General features: G+C 38.1%; 2 protein-coding genes across 3 annotated transcripts in view; both read right to left on the bottom strand.

Annotated features, from left to right (window-relative positions):
- The window catches only part of tmem104 (transmembrane protein 104), a 49537-nt gene extending 33551 nt beyond the window's left edge, over positions 1-15986 (bottom strand). Inside the window, exons 1-8 of one of the 2 annotated variants that reach the window (XM_026324769.1) lie at positions 15584-15986; positions 15087-15153; positions 13468-13589; positions 11742-11823; positions 8149-8248; positions 7704-7787; positions 2276-2375; positions 819-915 (exon numbers count right to left, since the gene is read on the bottom strand). In XM_026324769.1, the coding sequence (XP_026180554.1) occupies positions 819-915; positions 2276-2375; positions 7704-7787; positions 8149-8248; positions 11742-11823; positions 13468-13589; positions 15087-15131 (630 nt within the window). In that variant the 5' untranslated portion in view covers positions 15132-15153; positions 15584-15986. The remainder of the gene's footprint in view (positions 1-818; positions 916-2275; positions 2376-7703; positions 7788-8148; positions 8249-11741; positions 11824-13467; positions 13590-15086; positions 15154-15583) is intronic. The other variant, XM_026324770.1, reaches the window with a different exon arrangement.
- Positions 15987-17576: 1590 nt separating this feature from the next.
- Positions 17577-22181, bottom strand: LOC113141371 (5-hydroxytryptamine receptor 3A). The gene is made up of 9 exons (XM_026325750.1): positions 22142-22181; positions 21876-22039; positions 21063-21107; positions 20747-20856; positions 19370-19542; positions 19109-19269; positions 18814-19024; positions 18559-18717; positions 17577-18063 (listed from the first exon to the last, which is right to left on the bottom strand). The coding sequence occupies exons 1-9, from the start codon at positions 22179-22181 to the stop codon at positions 17789-17791; spliced, it is 1338 nt and encodes a 445-aa protein (XP_026181535.1). The 3' UTR covers positions 17577-17788.
- Positions 22182-22422: the final 241 nt, after the last annotated feature.

Genomic DNA, 22422 nt, shown 5'->3' with positions numbered 1-22422 from the left:
AAGATTTCAAGGACGGACACAGACACACACGCACATGCGCACACGTGCACAATGACTTCTGTGGCCAGCCAGGGGAAGTTTGAGTTAAGAGAGGACAGAAAATGTCTTAAAAGGTCAGAAATACAAACAGGGCTTTGTACATTATACTGGGTTCCCACAGAAGATGAAAACGTGCAGCTGGGCTGTTTAGGAACAAACTGTCAGCGGTATAAACATAAAATGCCTTTCAAAGAGGAGGCGTCCATTTTGAAGTCAAGCATTGTTTCACAAATAATGGGAGGGGGGGACTGTTGACTTGAAATTGCAGTAAGCAGCTCAAGGGGCCTCTAGCGCTGAAATCAGCTACACAATATTTTTGTCTTTAGAAATAGCCACTGATGGTTAAGTCTCCATTAGAAAATAACAACTCTTGATCACCGAGATCATGACTAGCCCCCTAGTTGATTCTTTTAAACTACAAAACACACGCAATCTGCTGGTTTTCCTTTAAAGTGTCAGACAGATTGATAGAGGGAGGTGCCACTTTCTTTTCTAATATTTTTGGGGAATCTAAATGGCTCAGACACTGCTTTGCAGAGAGCATGAGCAAGAATTTTGTCATTTAACCAACTAATAAAATTAACGTTAATAAACCACAGTCGATAAAATTTAAAGCCTCAGTTATGACATTTATATCTTGCCTTGAAAACTGAACTCACCTTAAATAGTTGCTGGGGTTAGAACATTACAGGTGAAGGCATATGAAATGTAATGGGCCAAAGTAATGGGAAGTAAATAAAGGCACAGTTTAGTGTTGGGATAAGGAAAAAAACACTTACCAAAAACACCCGGTATGCATCTTTCCTTGTGACAGGACCCCAACATGGATCTGTATCATTGTACTTCACACTTCCAGCGCTGCAGGAGTGGTTTCCACTGGACACAAACACACACACAAACAGAGCTTAACATTTAACCCTACCTTTGTCAGAAATTGTGACAATTTTCTTTGTAAGAAACTGGTGCACACTAAAGATCAACATCAGTTACTTCCAAATTAATGTGTGTATTCTTGGCAACTCATTACAACTTGTAATGTCAAATGTCTGAGTTTAACTCAGCTGAAGGAAATGCTAAGGCTACACATAGAGGCTATGAAGAGTTAGAGTTAAAGCAATCAGACCCCCTATCATTGCCCTATAATTGCTGCATGACAGAGGAAGCTTTAGTGAAATCACCAGGTTCTGCCGATGCTACTAGGAAGTCTGCAGTTTGTGCTTTCAGACAAAGCACTAGCGTGGAAGTTGAATTCACAGCTCACATTTATTCTTCCTGGAAGGTTTGCAAGATTTGGACCACAGTGGAGGACAATGTAATATGATAAGACAGCATCAGTGTGCCGGGCCTCAGGACAGGATGAGACAGGATGGCTTAGTGACAACAACAATTAGAAGAAGGCAGAGTTTACACTGAGACTTTAACTAACTACTACCACTATGACTGTATTCTTATGAATTAATTCTCAAAAAGTGAAAAAGGAGTATAGAAACTCAAAATGTGATAAATGATTTATGAATGATTACATTACATTAATTACCAGAGAAGCTACCAGATTGTCTGAGCCACTGGCCACTCTGTTGGCTCTGATAAATAGTTTTGCTATGGGACAATGTTTTCCAATTTACCTGGCTGCACATGGGATAGTGTCAGTTTATTCTTAATGATGCTAAATACTGAAGCCAGAAGAAGTTAAAAAGGTAGAATTGTAACAATTTATAAAAGGTAATCCATTGTAATTCTTTTAGAACTTTTTGAACTTTCAAACTGTCTGAAACTAATAAAAAGATAATTGTCAGCACCTTGAATTCATCAAAAAAAAAAAAAAAAAAAAAGCACTTAAGGGGGAATGGCTATTTCTGTGGTCCAGGCAGAGTTTCTAACCATATCAAATAACCTATTCTCACCCAGTCTGGCCAAAAGACTTCCAATAAAAATCTGTCTGGAAGCAAGTCAACGTGACTCAGGTGGCCGGAGCACCAGTAAGAGGTCACGAGCCTAAAGGCCTCTGTCAGCAAAGTTTTATTTTCTTGAGTTCAGAAGGTGACAACAGGACCAAAGTGTGGAGACAGAGAAGCCAATGAGATGAAGACAGATGTGCTTTGTGTTGCCAAAACGGAAAGTAGCAAATGTTCCAAATGTTCTTCAAGGAGGGCATCTATAAAGCCCATCTATATACAAGTTTTATTTCACAATATGACCGAAATTGAATGTAATAAAGCAATTATATTGGTCTTACCAGGCAACTTCCATTAGAGATATAGGCACAGCTGCTGCGTAGATGGCCAAATCTCCATACAGGTAGACTATAATGCAGATGTAGAACATATTGACACCAACTGAAAGACAAAAAAAAAAAAAACAACTTATAAAAGACTCAGGAATGCTGCCAAGTTTGTCCATGTGAATAAAATCAACAGATTCTTAAAGTGACATATAGTGAAGAGGTGAAAAGCAAATACATTTTTCATCTTGTGAACACTTCATCATGAAATACAGTTGATTAACCATGTGTATCAAACTGTACCACCATGTGTTCAACTCAATTAAAATGCACTCTCATCCACACCTCTAATCCTCATGTTCGTCTATCATTGTTCTGGATAGCAGCTCCTACAGTAGGGTCACATCTTGGTCCAATAAAAAAAATCTAAATAACATTAATTTGAAAACAAATCACTTCACGAAGGAAAATTTCCTCGTGAGCGACCATGTGCCCTCCTCCTCACATCTACACGTCCGGCTGAGCTGCCTTTGCCAAGCCAAGATTTAGAGTTTTCACGAGCAGACAGATCGCCGCAGTGTAACACACATCCATCATACTCTTCAAACCTCAGAAGGGGGTTCAACTGTCCAACTGGACCCCTGAGCTAATCCATTAGTGCCAAGGAAATCAGAACAGAGTCCATTAAAAGAAAATAAGAAATGAAAGATTTACTGCTTTACAGGTTACACCACTTGCTTTATGAATTAAAGCACTAGGGTGCCTATCAATTATTTACATAACATAAGGAAATGCAGCCTAATAAACACTCATGTAGTTTTAGAAAAGCTATTACTAGATTCACAACAGTCAAAACCAACATTAAAGACTGAAGGTCTAATCAAATGGTACTTTATTACAGCGTCTTATTTTCATTAAGTCTAGAGATTATTTCGTCAATTAATTATTTGAGCTTTAAAATGCCTTTGTTTGTCCAACTTGTAGTACAAAATAAAAACGCACGAAGCAAATCCTCACATCTGAGGACCTGGACCCAGAAAATGTTTGGCACTGTTGATGCTAAAAAAATATATATATGTTTTAGCATTTAGAGCATGTAAATGTGCAAATGTAATACAACTGTAAAACATTATATTTGTGTCTATTAACTTTATGCCAGCTCCTCTTGTTATATTTTTCACATTATGAACTACACACATCTAAATGATGTGGGCTGAACTGGGATAGTACATGTTTGGCATATATGTAGCCACTTGTCAGGTTTTGTATTTGCTGATTGGATTTAAAGGCTGAGTTCTGTCATTTATAGACCAAACTGTACTGATGTATATGGCCTGTATAAGTGAGTTCTTCTCCATCATCTTATTACATCTGGGGCTGTTTGTGTGAATCAATTCAGAAGTTGAAACCTCTTTAGTGAGAAGCTACAAAAACAGCTGTCGAACTCCTCAAAAGCAAAAGTTAAAAAATAGATTTCGTTTTACCTAAAATCGAGAACATGAATTTTATTTCATTTTGACGTACTTCAAACAAATCAATAAAAGGCATTAACCAACACTGAAGAGGATAATCAATAGAGATGATTGTACTGATTTAAGAACTGTGATGTTATACTTGAGGCTTGGTCCATTTGATTATAATCAATATTCTGAAACATTCAGATGCAAGCAGTATGACACATATAAGATGGCCAATTTTACACACAGACCACTGTTTGGCTATAAACATAAAATTCTGTCAGTCACTATTTCTGCCTTAACTACTTTATTTCAATTTTAACCATAATCAGATTTTGTCCACCCCATGTTGTATATCAATAAGGCTGGACAAACAGCAGCTCTTAGTATGATGAAAAATAAGAACTGCAGCACAAGCTACAGCCATCAAAATGATCACAAAGTTGAATGAACAGCCTTCTAAATCAGTTTCAACAAAAACTGAACACAAACATCCTAAAGGTATGATTATTTGATGGGCTGTTGCATTAGTCTGCATTAGCTTGGTGTACTGTATATATCAGCACTATATAGGTTTATTGATTTTAAGTACTTCTGAAGTGAAGAGACTGATGACCAGACCCTAGCGGTATGACACGTCGTTATGACGTTAAAATACAGCCTGGGTTCAAAACACATAGGCATGCTTTAAGATTGAGAGGAGAGCTAAATCTTCCTCAGTCACATTGCTGTTCGCTGGACAATATCTCCCATGGCACAACAAGCACAAGGTTTATTAGTGTCTCACTGGAAGACAGCAGAAACAGGACATACTGTACTCTGCTGCTGTCAGTAATTGATAGCGAGGCGAGAGCTCTGCATGAACACAGGGATGCAGGCCTTCACGGTACTGTAACTAATGTTTCCCAATTATCCCAAGCCACAGGCAAAAACACTGCAAAATGGGTCTTCACGTAGGAGCCTGGCCCTTCATGTAGCTGTGAAAAGCTTCCTTATCCATCTCCACTGTGCTTCTGACTGACAGAAGGCCTGACAACCTCTCTGTGAGCAGCTCCAGAAAAAAATAACACTAAGGGTACAAAACAGGAAGGCTGCTTTATTATCTTGTAAAAAACTTAACAGTACTGCCATTCTGGTGCAGTCAGAGATTTAACTCTACGCATTACTTATAAGGAATAGTGCAATTTGTTATTTTTATATGTATTTGACAGTTCAATCATAAATAGCTAATCAGAATGTCAGCTAGTCAGAACTTTTAATTAAGTTTTAATTTCCCTCATTGACCTTTTCCTCATTAGATTCAAATTCTGCTTCTTTTTGGAATATCAGAGTAAAAATTTGATGAGGTGGGATAAAAGACATTCATGGATCAGATCTAAATTAAGCCAGCCACTAAGGCAGCATCATCATTAACAGTATGTCTCTAAAATAAGCAACTAGGACAGCACACAATTACAAATGGCTAATTTAGGTATACCTTGTCAACAAACAAGCTCTGTGTAATGCAGGCAACATTAGACTGAAATTTGATATTAGTACATAAATCAAAGGTTTCCATCACTGCTACTGAAATCACTAGAAACTAGATGCAGAGGGGTAAACCTAAGAATGCCTAGGTGTGTCTTGTCTTCCAACCTAGTTTTCTTGTGTTTTAAAATTACTTAGTAGCTTCTTAGTGCTTGATTTTATTTGAGAAACAAATGCAGGTGTCCGGGGCCAAACTCATTCATTCATCTTTGTAGTGGCTCAGGCACTCCAGATTTTTATTTTGCCACTGCTCTCAATGCAGAGGTACTGTATGACATTTTAGTAAAAGTCAGCCAAGTATTAAGAATGTATGTGTCTGTGTTTGGCTCTCATTAAAGACAGAAACTGAGGTTACAGTACAGTAAATTATTATTCCCCACCATGGTCCTCTGTATGCCAAGGAAAGTACAGCTCATGCAGAAGAAATAATCCAGCTGTTTGCACAGCTCCATGTTAACAACATCACATCACAGAGGTAAGAAAGCTGGGTGATGATGGTGATGCGAGGATAGTGCGTTGTTAAGTCTTTCTATGTGACTTTAGCCAAAGTCGTTTTATAATCAACTTTCAAATCATCAGTGTGAAGGTTATAGAAACACCTTTCTAGAGCGGTGCAGATAAACCAGCCCCCATCAACATTCCTGTCAGCAGTGGCAGGTCAGGCTGATGTGATACTCATGGCCATATTCCAAGCCTGCCTTAACACCGCTGCTGCTGCTATGTCAATTTCAGCCCAGGAGGAAGTGAAATGCCCTCTATGAGTGCCTCCTCAACAGAAGAGAGATGCCTTTTAATTGCCTGCAATGGTGCAGGACAGAGAGACAGTTTGAAACCATGTCTACAGTTTATTATCTGTGACGAGAAGGGAGGTAGTGTTAAAACATTTTTTAATGCCCTGTACCTTATAGCAGAGCATAATGGACTTGTTTGCTCACTGTCGTGTTATTTAGCTCCTTGAACACATGAAGAAAAAGCTGAATATGCTGGCCAGTCCAGGCTGCAGGTTACTTTCAGCTGATTGTGTTTTGGTCCAACAATGAGGAACTACTAGCTATCAACATCTGTGTCCTCACACCCATAATCCTTTGCAGTTTAGGGTTGTTTCCTAGAATTGGTTTGGATTAGTTTCCACTAACAAACTGCACAACAATTCCCTTGGAAAAGGACAGAGATTCACATTTTCATGCATTTTCTAGAAGTCAACAGAACTAATATGCCAAAATTATCCTTTTGGTATTGGGATGAAACCTGGGTATCATATTAATACAGTTATCGAAAAGATTACACCAAGCCTGACGTGTAACAATTTATTATCTACACATAGTAAGTACCACAAAAATTTTGAAATGAGGTAAAAACTGAGCAGGTCAGTACTGTCAGAAAAGACAAAAGAGCTGCATTTCACTTTTACGTTCAGCATGTGCTGGGACTCGTGCCTATCTAATTCATTTCTGATTAGTGTCACCGGGCAGCTGTCCCACAGTGTGGGTGAGAGAGCAGAGGAGAGAAAACTCATTTCCTTGTTAACAATCGATACCTCCACGTGCCTCACTTGTACACAGTCTGTTTCATGGTGGGAAAGGTCGTCAGCAAAAAGGATTTTTCTAGCACCTCACTTTTACAAAACATAACAGCCAAGTGAGTCACAAAAGGCTGAATGGATGGAAGCACACTGCAGCTTTAACAGCATGAGCTGCATGACGCCATGCATGAGAGCACTTACATGTGTGGGGGTGAACATGAGCTGAGAGGATGCGTATTTTAGTGTGTGTGCCGACTGCTCCACCTAGTGCAGAAATGCTGAAGGACAGAACACGTCAGCTAAGATGATGTTGTCAAAGCTTTGACCTTTTGTTGTTCTTTTATTCCTGCGACAACAGGGATGCTGCAGACTGAGGCAGTCACATCTGGTTGAGAAGTCGGTCAACGTAATGCAAATAGACAAGGGGAGAGAGGAGATAAAGAAAAAGGGGGTGCTGCATGCAGACATATATCCAGGACAATTTACTGATACAAACAAGGAATGTAAAGCCACAAGGTTTCCTCTGTCTGTGGTTCAAGGTGAGTCCGTATTCAATTTGCCATCCAAAGTTAGTGAATGGTTCATTAGCTCCAAAATCACTCAGGTAGAAGCCTTGCTACCTTTGCTACCCTCCTCCCCGCACACATGAACAGTAGGAAGATTAACAACCTTGATGGGGTTTCAAACAGGTAATTACAACCAAAGGCAATTTATCCATAGGTGATTACATCCAATTAGAGAGCCAGCAGCCTTCCTTTGTGAATGTGAGGAATGAACATGCAACGTGTAATAAAAAAAAAAAAAAAAAACTTTTCTAAATTATTATCCCACACAACTTTCACCGCTCATCCATAAATGTTACACACTAATGATGGTGGTGTCAGCAGTTAACTGACTAATGTGCAGTGAGAGGAGAAGCGTGAGGTCAGAATATTACCTTTGTTGAAGAACATGGAGGCCATTTGACCCATTTCAACCCGCTCCGCAATGTCGAAATGATCAACGGGGCCTCCTGATCTCTCTGTGAAAAAAAAATAAAGACGTCACCTACAGTAAAAACTATTCACAATAGAGCAAGGAGAAGTTTCCTATTGAGCTTCTGTGGTTAAACTGAATTTGCATGAAAGCAGTGTTCACATTCACACTGTGCAGAAAATAAAAATATACTACTATCTTGACCAAAGTTATTTCATTTAGTATACAATGTTTTTTCCATATTAAAACAATTAAAAAATATATACTTTGAAATACAATGCAAAACATTTTTCAAAATTTATTTAATTTGTGCTGTTTGTTCAATATTTAAAGCACTCAATATTGTGTCTGTTTGAGCAAACTAAGGTAAAGAAATTAGAACAATATGTCAGACTAACGATACTCACGAACAGACAAGATGGGTTTTGTCTCTGGTTCTGATCGGCCACGGCCCATGACATCATCATCATCAACCGAATACTCAGAAGTGGAGTCGCTATCATTTATCTATGGAGATGATATGAGTGTGTGAAGCTCTATTACGGTTGCATGTTTTGCTAATTTCTTAACATAACAGTGAAATTACAAACTATTAACACAGTGTTTACTTGCTTTGTATGTGATGCAGGGGAAGGTAACATCTGGAAATTACTAGCAACAGCTGGGAAACACTTTGGAGAATGAAGTACCTCACAATTCACACCAATCACATGCCCACACATGACTGTTTAATAGTTTCACAATTCTCTGCAGATTAATCCCAAGTGGCTGTCTATACTGTTCAACTTTGTGGGTGCAATCAGATAAATTGATAAGTGACAAAGACAAAGGAAGGAATGATCTGCACCGATAGCTCAGCAACAGCAACCTGACAAAACGACATATTAACATGTGCAGCTATGGGAAAGAGTCAGATGACTGTTAATGTAGAACTGTTGTATGGCACAAATTAAGACAAACTACTGCCTCAAAATAAAAATAACATCTGCTTGTGAATCACTGTACAGGCTGCATGTCTTTGTCTGCAAGTAATTCAGTTACAGCCATTTGTCCTTACCAATTTCATTTGAACAGTGTACTTAAGGCTGAAGACATAAAACTACTTTATTTTATGAGGAATAAAAGGTCTAAAAGTATAAAAAAGTAAAAGAAAAAAAAACAAGACAATCAGGTTTTGCTACCTAAAATGTGAGTTAATATCAGAAGATATCACCTTGGGCTGTGCAAAATAGTGATGCTCATTTTTTTCCCCAAAGTTCCAGACATTTTATAAACTGAGGAACCAATAGATTAAATGTAATAGCTATTAGCTGCAGCCAGTTTGCGTTTCTTTTCAGCACATTACTCTGGAATTCATCTCTTAATAATATCGGAGGTTTATGTAATTCCCAATAATTAGTACCAAACAATTCTTTCCAGGAAACTTCACAGAACATTATCAGGAATTTACACACCTGTAAAATACTATTTGTATGGCTTTTAAACATTTGGAGACAGTATTTGGCCAATAAATTCAATTTCATTTTTTACACAGCCAATTATGTGACATTTAAGGCCTAGCTATTATAGTGCGTCTCTTTTAGGCACAACAGCTGTTCATATCACATGACCAGAACTTAATAATGAGCATCAAATAACCAGATTCACATTCATCAGATTCTATATAAACATGCTTAACATAATTGCTTTACCAGATAATGACAGAAAGACAGCTCATAGCCTCATTGTCTCTTGTTTTGATCTAATAAACCTATGTGGGTCTTTCTCTGAAAACCTATATTGACTCATCGCTGGAAAAAGGCTTTTATTTTGGTTAATAGGTTTTACCAAAGCAACAAGAAATAAAAAGCATTCAGAGCTATAACATTTTCAGTTTTACACCTCTCCTATTTTCAATTATGAGGGAGGAAAAGGCTGAAAGAAGCACAGGAGCCATGAATCAAGGTGGAGGGTTTGGGGCTTAGCTAGAGTCAGGCTATTGTCCTCAGGCTCATAACTCCTCAACTGGAAACCAACAGGCATTAAGCAAGCTGACTTCTATACCAGGGGAGAAACAAAAAGCAAAGGCCAAGCCATTTAGTGAGCACAAAGCTTTTTTTCTTAGTCAAAGTAAAAGTGATGGAAGACTGGGTTGTTTCCCTTGGTAATTGAGTACAGTCCTAAACTGACGGCCTCATCCAAATGGAGTTTCTTATAGACGAGTGGCAAGAGGCACATTTCATTTGCGCTTGGATTGAGCAATAAAACAACAACAGCATTCTAAACAAAAAAAACAGCTTTCCATTAAAAGGGGGATTTCTTTTGAGGCTTTAAAATGAAATATTCTATAGTTTAGTCATTCTTACTTGGGTAAAAAAAATGAAAGCAGTCAACAGAGGTTCAAATGTCAAAAAAAGATGTGGTGATAAACATAAGTTGAAAAAAAAAAAAAAAAAAACCTTTTTGAATTAAGATCACTGGGCTTCGGGGCTGCGGAAATACATGGCGAGCTTTACAATGTTTAAGATGTTTAAACTGCAAGATTTTGTTACTCTCTATTATGTTACACGTTCAACTCATTCAGCCACCGGGTTCAATGGGTTAGTGCGCTGAGTAGCAATTATTTTACTTGATTTAATCTTCTGATCATTTTCTGACAACTATATTGTCCTGCCAGTGCCCGATCCTGTTCGATCTTGGAAGCTAAGCAGGGCTGGGCCTGGTTAGTACCTAGATCCAGGGTCCCTTAGACTCAGCCACTGAGGTTGCACAATCCAAAGGGGTTTTAGTGTCAATTCCAAGAGTCATGCGGATCAATTGCTGTGGCGACCCATAACAGGAGCACTCAAAAGAAGGGGAAAAAAATATATATATTCTGATTATTTTCTCAATTTGCTCCATATGAAAAATATCAGAAAGTAAAGATTTTCCAGAGTCAAAGGCAAACTCTTTGTCCCACCAAAGGCCCAAAACCCAAAGAAAAAATGTTTTGCATTAGCTTGAAATTGCTAAAATTAATAACAGTCTTTTGTGATTTCTTATAATGGAGAGCTCTCAGGTTGCAGCCATTCTCCACAGCTTTATTCATTTCATACAAGTAGTTGTACTACATACAATGGCTCATTTATATTATTATATTTGGTGATGATGGCCCAGGCTCACTAACAAGAATTGACAAATCAGCAGACATGAAAAAGGTGTCTGATAAAGTGAGCTGGTTCATCTTAACATTGGAATAACTAAAGAAATTATCACAGAATTCAGGAAAGTACAGGGAACCTAGCTGATAATGTGTCTTGGCACCATCATCAGACAAATTAAAGCCACGAAGTAGTTTTTGGGTTTTTTGCAATGCTCAAAAAAAATGTTGAAAATATGAACAAGTCTTACACAGTAGTCGGTACATGTGTTTGTACTAAAAAAAGCAAACAAACAACATACATACAAACAAATGTATCTATTGAGCTACAGCAGCGACAGAGACAGAAGATGGAGATGGTAAGACCTGTGATTGGTCAGGTTGGACTCTATCACAGCAAGACTTGCACAAGTCTATTTTGAGAATCAATGGGACAAGCTATAACTGGCATACTCCACACAAATCAATATTTACTATTGATCTGTCTTACAATGTGTTTCTACATAAGCAAACAGATTACCTGAGAGACCACTCTGGATTTCTGTTTATTTTGAGATTATTTAAGGTACGAAAAAAGATTAAGCTCATTCTGTTATTAGCTGCCTAAATGTGCTTTAACACATTACAACAAGACCTGTAAGCACATTAACCAGAGCTAAGGACTGGTAATATTCCTGCACTACATTTATACAAACATTAGTTAAACCAGCAGGGTTCAAATACTGTTTGGCCTAAAGTCTTATTGGACAAACCCCACCAGAAAGGGAGAAATATTCACTTATTTAATATTTGGTTTGTTAGACACATCCTTACAGAGAACTGTTCCTATTAAGGATATTTCCATGCAGAGTTAGACTGCTCCTTCTCAGTTTATTATCTTACCTCCTCCTGCTCTCTCCTCTTCCAGCGCAGCTGAGCATTGGCCGCAGCCATCGCCTCAATCACAAAGGTGGTGGTCATATAACTGGTGAGGGATTAAAGGATAAAAAGACCAGAAGGTTAACAAAAAAGCTGCTATTGATGACTGTGACATTCAAATGAAGGATGTCCAGAACTTCTCTGGGAATCTCGTCCGAAACAACAGGGACGATATAAACATAGAGCTAATGACTGACATGCATGTTTTAAATTCTACTTCTGTGTTAAAACATTTTGTAAACAGGGTCAGTAAATAAATCTAAAAACTATAACATAAAATGTATCACTCATGCATAGGCCTATATGCTGTCTCTGTAGCCCAGCAGGTACAAACAAAAAAAATGTGAACTCACTGGTTTAGTACGGTCTTTTTGGATTCTTCAAATATATAATAAAGCACACTGCTTTATTTAGATAAGCTCCAACATGTCATCATGTCAGCACTTTTAGATGGTTTGTTTTGAGTTTAAGGAAAATACCTTTCTAGGTTGGAGTAAATAAAGTTATGCAGTTAATCTTCACCTGCTCCATGTTTTTCCACACTATTAATCACTGAGGAAATTACCTGCCATCCAGTGAATTAAGACCTTCTCATTTTTAGCCAGTGCTTGACAAACACTGCCAGCAGCAGGTCATTTCAGCTGTCACTAATGAATATTAATTTGTTGGTATGAATTTGGGTAAAGTGTTGTCTGTAGTCAAAGTTTGTTTTTGGGGCCAGCCACTCCGTATAAGTAGACTGAGTGTTACTGTAGATGAAGAAAACCTGTCAGAGGTACATCTCCAATAGTGGGTCTTACGTTAATTTCAGGAGATGCATTCTCCCAACTATTCTTTCATTCACATATCAATATTTTAAACTTTTATACTTCAAATTTTTGAACCAGAAGCTACAGTATTTAGTTCCTCAAAAATAAGATGGGTCAGACTGTCTCATAATTAGGACACAGTGGTTTTTTAAATGTGTCAGATCCATAGCTAATGAAAATTTACTTTTGGTAAATACCAGACACCTCCCATTAGTCTTGATTGTTGCTGAGACATTTCTACACCTTGATTGGAGCTCACAGCTGGCAATGCATATCAGAGCAAAAACCAAGCCATGAGGTCAAAGGAACTGCCTGCAGAGCTCAGAGACAGGATTGTTGACAGGCACAGAGCTGGGGAAGGTTACAAAAACTTTCTGCTGCACCGAAGGTTCCCAGGATCATATGTCAACACAGCCAACACAAGCCACAGCCAAAACAACACCAGAGTAGTTTAGGAACAACTCTGAATGTCCTAGAGTGGCCCAATCAGAGCCCTGACTTGAACCCTGCCAAACATCTCTGGAGAGACGTGAAAATGATTGTCCACCGACGGTCCCCATCCAACTGACCAAGCTTGAGACTCACACTGGAAAGTGGACAGCTCTGTGCAAAATTGTGTTATATTTGAATTTGTTTTCATATTAATTATTTTTGCTAGAATTTCTAACATTCAGACAGGGACAAGTTGCATCCATGAATAATAACTAGAGTTGGTTTGTCCAAGCATTTTTTAGAAAAATGCAGATATTTATGTTGCTACTGTTGCTGTGTGCTGCACAGTAGGAGAAGTGAAACATGCTGCAATTGGGAAAGAGGTGAAGCTGAGTTAAGGTGCTGTCTGTGTCACTCACATATTTGGGCTAGGGCAAAACAATCCTTACCTCATAAATCCTAAAAAGGAGATAAGCGCTAAGCTGACCACCCAACCAGCTGTGGCGAAGGCTTTGGGCATCGTCAGAGCTCCCGTTCCCACGATCAGATTGAACATATACACCAGCCCCACCTGAAGGAGACATGAGCAGGATGGAAGATAAATATCTGTAAGTTTAAGACGGCCAAAGATGACATTTTAATATAACTTCATTTAATGTTGTTCTGCAAGTTACATCCTTATACACCAGTTACCCTTCACTTCCACAACCCTTTAGTGTTTCGGTAGTGCTGACCTAATTTTCCGATGAGGAGAGATCACCTCTCATCTAAAATTAATGATTTACTTGATGTGGATTGGAGTGAAAAGTCTCAGACACTACAGTATCAGTTACTCCTCAGTACTCTGACTGATAAAGATCAGGCTACTACATGGATGAATCAAAAACTGTCAAGGGAGACAACTGGGCTAATTGGGCAGCACTTACCCCTATCTGGTAGCGGAGTGCTTTAATGATTCAAAACTTCAGTTTCCTGGAAAAAACACATTTGACCAGCAGAATCTAATCTCTGTGGCAAAGTCATGCTGATGTAAGAAAACCCAGGATCTTAAACAAGTAGTCAAAATCTAGTGCAGACCATAAAGCAGGTTGGTGTGGATATAAAAAAAAAAAAAGAAAAAAGAGGATGTGTAAGTTTTTAAGCTTCTTCTTTTTACTGCACTTTCATAAGCTTCATCACTAACATAGGCCTTAGTCATTTGATAACCTAAAGAAAGCTTCACTCAAGATGTGTTTTTCTTTGCTGAGTTCACAGTGTTACAAAATCATCAGTTAACGGACTTGAGATAGGCACGCTGTACAAAACACAAAGTAAAAGCTAAGGCATCTGCAAATCAATAGAAGAGAATACTTTTCACACTCGTAATCTCAGATCTTAATTTTCTGCCGTGTTTATAAATGACTTTGAGTCAGTTTCAGTCACTTTCAGATCAGTTTGCACTGTAGCTTCAAGCTCCTAACAACATTACTGATAACCCACATTTTTACAGACCTCTCCCTCTAAGACCTCAAGGTGGCTAAACATGCATCTGACCTCGAACAATTAAATAGAGATCAGGAAATAACCACAGCAACCTGGAAGTGAACTATTGAGAGACACAAATTAAAATTATGATTAAGAAAGAAAAGAGGAGGAGGTGGCAGGAAGAATAGAGGAATAGAGGATGTAGAGGTGATATTATAAAAACCAAAAGAAGGTGGGGACCATGAGAGTTAGTAGCAGAAATAGATGAAAAGGAGAAATTCCATCAAGACTGAGGTTTAGACATACAGGGTTAAAGAGCCTGTTGTTTAAGCTGTTTGAGTGGAAAACGCAGGGGATGTGGGGTTTAGGGGTCGATGGAGCATGAACTGTTGGAATATGAGCAGGAGAGAAGATAAATTGGATAAGAGCTGGACGAGGAGGGGACAAGGGGTTCAAAAGAAGCATTGCAATTAAAGGCGGAGGGTTGGAGAAGAAGATTTAATTGGAACTAGGGAGTGTCCAGGTCCACAATCCAGTTCAGTTCACTATTAATGGACAACCAACCGCCCAAACACAGGAAGAAGATGCTGTGCATCATACTCACAAATGGAGAGTAGGGCTCCCCGGTCTCTGTAATTCCACCTGCCATGGTTGATGGCCCTGGTCCTCACCTAAAAGAAAAACAGCCAGTAACTGAACCCAGCTGTTTTCTTACTGTCATCTAGACTTTCCTCTAACGGTATAATAAACACAGTACTGTCAAAACAGGTTTTAAAAGAACATGAATTCAGAAAGATAAAAAGCAACAAGTGGCTCCTCACTCCTGTCGTTCAATGGGGAAGAAGCTCTGGGCTCACACTGTACCTTCTGATTTAGGCAAAAAACATTCACACACATCTTAAATATTTGAGTAAAGACGTTTATGACATGTTAACATAATCTATAAAGCAGCACATGGTTCAATACAAAACGAGACTTTTACCTAAAGTTGACTCATCATTTATTAATGACGGTGTTTCAGTCTGGTGCTAATTTCTAGCTTGGTTGTATTTAATTGTTTATAAATTGCACTGAGCTGAAGTGTCCTTGCTAGCAACTTACCTGGCAGCGTAGTTTAGGAGGATATATCACATACGGATGACCTGCTCCTGCTGCTGCTGCGTTTTATATGAAGTGCTGATAAAAGTGTGAAGCTAGCTACACAGGTGTCATTGATGAAAACAAAAAGTAAACTCTGCCCACCTTACTTCTTCCCAGGGTGTTTAGCTAAATTAGCTGCTAACGCTAGCAGGGTGCCCCAAGCTGCCAGCTGAATCAAATCCCACCCAGCTGGCTGAATAAACGTGAACCTCGCCGCCGCGCTAACATGAGCTTTGACGTTTTTTGGACGAAGGGGGCGAAAGTCCGTATAAACCGAAAACTGAGGAGAAAACACCGGAAAGGCCCAAACCTCAAACATTTAGCTAACTGAAGCAATAAACTAACCGACCAGCTGACCTGCTCCCACGTGACCAAACGTCAAGTTAGCGCTAAAACATAATCCCAAACTTCCGGTGGGTACTTTCAAAGTAAAACTTCCTCTGTCTGTTTTTAGGCCAGCTTTAACCAGTGTTTCATCCATTCAGTGATGAAATAAAGCCTGGGAAAGGGAGCGTCAGACAACTTAAAACAACTAATTAAATAAGAAAGACATTTTGATTACTATGTAAATACTCTGCAATTGCAGCAACAGGCAAAATTCAACACAGCTCAATATAAACTCAAACAAAGAGGGTCTCATAATTAGATTTTGACCAGGGCACAAGTCATGCTTTATGTTTTCTTTAATCTCTGGTTTTATATATTATTATTACTGCAATGTTTACTTTTATTTCATTTCAACTAATTTATTGTCATGAGCTCAACAACTTGTAAACAACAGCTCTTGTTCCTCAGTGTCTTGTTCAGTTAATAGGTCCAACATATCAACATAAACTCCATTTGTCATCCTCTTAACTTTTAGTTTGACTGGTGCTTTAAATCTAATTTTCTCTTCAGACGAGGCTGTTGTGTAGTGTGTTGGAATATTTTAACACTCTAAGTAAAAGTGTTGTTTAAAAGTAGCCTAGATTTTTAATTTATTTATTTTAGTTTATTGTCCAGTGAATATTCAGCAGTAACACAAGAACAGTTGCTGAGAGTGGCTCAACACACTCACACAGCAAACCTGTTTGTTTTCCAGCCAACAGGAACTCATCCTGTAATAAAGCTTCATCATAAAGGACGTCTGGGGTAGTAATTTTTCATGCACACCTGTCATGTGACAGGTGACACTTGTCAGCGCTATTGTTTTTTTTTACAGTTCAGGCAAATATTGTACTTTTTACTACATTCGGCGTATTTGACAACTTTAGTTCGTAATTACTTCACTGATTCAGGTTGTTAGAGAAATTAAGATGTTTACCTTCAAGTGACCTGATCCACCTTACTTTAGTATAACTGAGACACTTCTGAATGGGGCCTATAGTGCATTGTAGAAATATAATTGTTGCGCTCAGTGAGCACAGTTTGCTCTAACCTTCACTATTTGATAAGGGCCCAGATGTCTTTCTGTGAGAAATCCCCTCCCTTTTGTATTTCCATGAAAACTGATGTGTTAGGCTGCAAGCAGCCAGTGATCCTCATGCTGTACCAAGGTGCTGTGTGACTGTTACTCCTTGCAAGTAAAACCTCTATATAATTTTACCGAAGGTCGTCCTCTGAGTCTATTTGTTAAAAGAATTTACCTAACACAGGTTAATAGGCCATAATATTTTAGATTACAAAATTAAATATATTATTATAAGTTAAGATGTTGAGATGGCATCTAATCATGTACAGATAAGTGGAATAATTGTAGTCATCACCCTATTCAATGATTTACATCAGGAGATATTAGTAACCGAGAATAACTCTTCCCTTGCAGTTTTCCAACTATCCCTGAGAGGGATTTACATGGTGGGGACCACCTCTAGTTTGAACAAAGACTGAACATCAAAAACATCATGAAAGATGATTTACTGTAAATATCTTTTAAACAACAATGAACTTGAACGTACTGTATATATTAGCCAGTTTTGTAATAATGTGTAGTATGTATAACTTGCTGTACATGCTACTTTGCATGTACTGTAGGGTATTGGTACATTGGTATCAGTGCAAGAGAATAAATTTGGATGGTTCAGCCTTTACTGCATGTGTTTAGCAGTGGTCATTCAGACAATATTTGCTTATTTAAAACCCATCATGGTTGAATGATGAGCATGCACTGGTAAATTACCCATTCATCTAGTTACTATATGTAACATAGTCTTGAAGCCACACTGTATACATGGACAACAGAAAAATGAGCACAGTTAAAAAATAGAGCACAAAGAACACAGAGTCTATGATTTTAACCAGTCTTCTGTAGCGTCCTGGCTTTCTCTTGTCATGGTCTTGATTTCCAACTTCTTGTCGAGTTGCCTTCACTTCCTGCAGGATTTGTTTCAGCAGGTTGTGGTCATTAGGGCAAGTCAGAGGAAAAGGTCTCTTGTCTGGTTTCACCTGGTTTTGGTCTTCGCCTTAGGTATAAAACAATAATAATCAAAAGGAACCTTAAACTGTGGATACTGGTAGTATCCTTGTGTTATGATTTCTTAACTATGTCCCAGTTTTGGGGCTGAATGCTCAGAGGAACAACAGCCCACCAGAGGCATTATTCAACCACTCAAACAAAAGTAAACAAATAACCTTATTGTGATGAGTCTTTAAACTCATAAAGTCACATAGTTCTGTTTCTATTTTTGTTTCTTTACAAAACAAATGGTGAAAATGTGATTTTAAAATTTGTCAACACAAATTGCATTTTTGTTATAGGAACCTTTGAACCTATTACTTTCAATCTAACAATTATATGTTTTTGATTTGTTATTTATTAATTTATTATGATCATTTTATGGTTTTAGATGTAAAAAAAAAAACATGGATCAATGACATCTCTCCTCTTGGTGCATACAAAGTATAATCACTTATGTGGAAAAAGTAAAGGAAAAGAAAGAAGAAAAAAGAAAATGTACCTTTGTTGCGGTTGGCTTCCAGCTGAATATCCATTTGATCATTAACAGAGCTCTGAGCTTCCTTACAGCCAAACCCATCAAGGTTCATTAAGAAGCTCACCAGCATGACCTCCAGGACACTTAACCATACCATGGCAAAGATCGCAACACAATAGCTGGCTAGGACAGCAGGCAGAGACATGGTCAGTGTGATGCTTTTGAGACCAATAAAGAAGTTGCTGAATACTCTGGCACAAGGCCTGTGTGGCTGCTCACCGATCACTGGCAAATGGTCTTCAGTGGAGGGCAACATGTCCTGAAGGATCAGCAGTAAGACAGAGATGGACAGGAGCAAAGTCACTTTGAAGCTGAGCTTTTCACCCTGAGTCTCACCGATGAAGAAGGAGGCCAAATCCAGGACCAGCAAATAAAACAGGGGCACAATTAAATTTATCACGTAAAGCATCGGCTTCCTTGAGATTATGACCTAAAAAAATGAACAAACATTCAAATTACTTAGAGACAAACATATTTGGAAAGAGAGGAACAAACGGAACAAATATGTTCTTACCCTGTATGTAAGCTTGCTGCGAGATACATTATCTCTGAAAAGAGAAGAATCAATGATTTCCATTTTTCTGAGTTGCCATTCTCCCTGTGTAATCATGATCCGCTCTGAGATTGAAGTAAGGGTTGTGTCACTGTTGAATGCTCCTAGTTTAACAGCTTCCGCTGTGTAGATAAGGATTAAATAATTACATCAAATATATTCCAAGGCAATTCATTATAAAAAAGACACAGGTGAGCATGAAGTGCATCTGGTATAATTTACCTTTATAATTCAAAGATAAAAATGTGATGTTACAATGCTGTGTATCAAAAGGGAACAGGAAGAGATCCAGCTGACAGGTGGAGGTCAGCAGCTGATGTCCGTTTGCCAACACTAAACCATTAGGGTAAATAATCACATATGGATTGTCTTTAACACTCTGAGTATCAGAGACCCTGAAGAGACAAGAGGAAATAAACAGTAAAAAAGCAACTTCCTATGGATTTTTTCAGTAAAAGGATAAATGTATTGCACATTGTTTCTCCCATGTACAATGAAAACAGATTGACTTTACTGGTATAATTATAAGATAGATTTATTTTCTAAAGATGTTTTTTAAAAAAAATAAGATGTGATAAAACATTGGGGATGTCCCTATCAGTATTGGGGCCAGTCCAGGCTCTCTTTCTTTCTTTTTTTTAACCTTAACTGTTTGATAGAAGCTTTATTGAGCACAAAGCTAAGCACAATCATTTGTTTTTTGACAGCTGTCACACATTTTTCATAAACAGAGAATATAATTTGCAAAGATGTCTGCAATGTGGAAATATTTTAAATTAGAAGATTAAAACTGTTGCTATGTCTGCAATGCAAACATTTCACAAGCTACACTCAATCCCACCAATTTAATATGACTCCTAAAAAAAGGCTCTATAGTGAGTTCACTCATTATATTTTCCTATAGTGAGACACTAAGCAGAATTTAATATGTATCTGTTGCTACTGTGAATGTTAAAGTTAAGCTATTTGAAGTGGGATTGTGATTGTATTATTCATTTTCTTCTAGTTTGACTCTAACAATGCTGCACGAAGTGGAGGTGAGCTGTTTAACACATATATTAATGTGTCTCACGATGGTTGAGTCGATGAATCTTAAATGACTTTTGGTGTTACAGTCGCCTAACATTCATACGCCTAAGGGTAATTTATGATTTCAAATTACTGTCTGGAAAAATGTAGTCATTTTTGACATAAAGCTGTGGTTTAAGGTAAAACTGAAATACATGCAGATTTTTCCCACTTTTTTGGAGTGTGTGTGTGGTTTGAGTGAAACTGAGCAAGAATGAGCAGAGCAGAGCGAAAATTCTCACCACTAAACCCTGATCATGTGCTTTGGTATCAAAACAAGTGCTTTGCTTAACAGATTACTGAATGGACTACCATGGTTGGCTAACAGCCTACTCTACTACACAGTGGGATTGTTTGCCTCAAGGGAAAACGCTCAGCGCTCAATGTATAATTTCCAGAGGGACCAGAAAGCTCCACTGGGACAAGACACAGCAGCACACGAGGGGCTGCAAGATTTCTATGTGCACCAGCAACCCTGTTCCCTGTGTCTCCTTTTTGAAATCCCCCTGTGAAATAATAACTAGCACATACTCCTCTTGGATGGTTACATCTGGGATCCACAGCAATGATCTCAGAACAGTCAGTGTGTTTATTCCACAAAAGTCTGATGAATTCCAAGTTAGATATTCATTTTTCCAATGCTGGGGAAAGAAAAAAAGTCAGTTTTCACAGACTGGTGAGTGTGTGCAATTCAAGACCCATGACGGTAAACTTAAAGGCAAATACACACTTGCTTAAGTTAGGATATCTGGTGATAACAGACCCCTGATGTCTGAAAATGCACTTAGATTATTTGGTACCTGACCTCAGCATTCAATATTGTTTTATGTCAGTCCAGAGATCTTACCATTTGGATCCAGATGTGACTTGTGACAGTCTGAGACTTCTCCTGCTGCAGACAATTAGAAAAATTGCCATTTTCACTTCAAAACACTAATTCCACCAAATAACAAAATCACATATTGTCACTACAATTCTCACTGTAAATCTAGTGCTGTCTGGACAGGTTGTTAATTTCCCGGATTTTGAAATATATTTCTCTAGGATTGTTCCACTCTAATACAATGGAGATAAACAGGAATCCATTTTGTTCAGCTGTTGCAACACCTGAATTTCTCCACAGGGATCAATAAACTTAAGAAACATTGTCCTTACTGGACATTGGATAAAAAAGAGCCAGATTTGAACAGTTTTCATTGGACGAGTGATAAAAGCACATTGTAAAATACACATTGTAACATACTCAATTAAAGCAAAAATCCTGTATTTAACACATCATATATACATTATTCTCTATTTCATCTTTTAAAAATGTCATGTGTCTCGTTGTCACTGTTCATTCATTAATTCTGTTGTCAATCATCTGTAAAACTCTAACGTACATGAAACTAAAATTTATGCACATCTATTTTGAGTTTTTGGACTTTTTTTTGCAATCTTTAATTTGTTTTCTAATTTGACTGTCAATAAAGTTATGAAACCTCAGTAGCTCTGCTTAGTGAAGCTGACAGCAGCACAGACATCTGAAACTTTCCAAGGTGACACAAATAGACCCTTTTTTATCTTTTAAAGAATCAAAAGAGTTTGGGGAACACTGGTTGAATCTGAAACACGTATTTTATAAATGTCAATTCAGCATTCAGCCAGAAGAGAGACTTACCACATCCAAAATGCCATACAACAACATGTCCAATTGGACGAGGGTGGATCGAGTCCAGTTTTTCACAGGTCTTGTAAATGACAGGAGATCCTTTGTAGATGTTAGATTTAAATAACTCAGGAGACCAAAGTATGAGCAGTCTGAAGTCTGACTGCTGGAAAAACCTGTTGAGAAGGAGAAGAAACATCATCTTGTCATTTCTAAATAGCAGTGCAAGTGTTTTCTATGTTATGATCACAACCAGCATTTTAAGTTTAATGACTCACCAATTAAAGCGAGAAAAACTAGAACCCTTCGAGCTGACATGACTGTCTGCCTTTGACTCAATCAGAGAAAACCTATAAAGAGTAAAACGAGGGGAGGAGCAATCAATAGATTTAATTAATTGCACTGTCAAACTGAAAAAAAAGCTTCTCTTTGTTCCTGGGGTATGTTATAAAGGGACATAAAAATGGCCCACATTGTTCTATTGGTAAACTGCAGCTGAAATGAAAAGCAATACGAGATCCCACTGTGTGACCTCAAGCAGGAGTGGAAAAATATTCAC

The sequence above is a fragment of the Mastacembelus armatus genome, chromosome 8 (assembly GCF_900324485.2).
Source record: "Mastacembelus armatus chromosome 8, fMasArm1.2, whole genome shotgun sequence".
In the NCBI taxonomy this organism is placed as follows: Eukaryota; Metazoa; Chordata; class Actinopteri; order Synbranchiformes; family Mastacembelidae; genus Mastacembelus; species Mastacembelus armatus.
Note: the sequence above shows the minus strand (reverse complement) of the source record. Positions and strands in the feature narration are given on the sequence as shown.

What these genes read in the sequence shown, in the direction of transcription:
- LOC113141371 (XM_026325750.1), bottom strand. Translation starts at nt 22,181, where the DNA reads ATGTCAGCTCGAAGGGTTCTAGTTTTTCTCGCTTTAATTG. An exon ending in TGTATGGCATTTTGGATGTG is followed by an intron (nt 21,108 to 21,875) that starts GTAAGTCTCTCT and finishes AATTGTCTGCAG; the next exon opens with CAGGAGAAGTCTCAGACTGT. An exon ending in GCAGCAAGCTTACATACAGG is followed by an intron (nt 19,025 to 19,108) that starts GTAAGAACATAT and finishes TCATTTTTTTAG; the next exon opens with GTCATAATCTCAAGGAAGCC.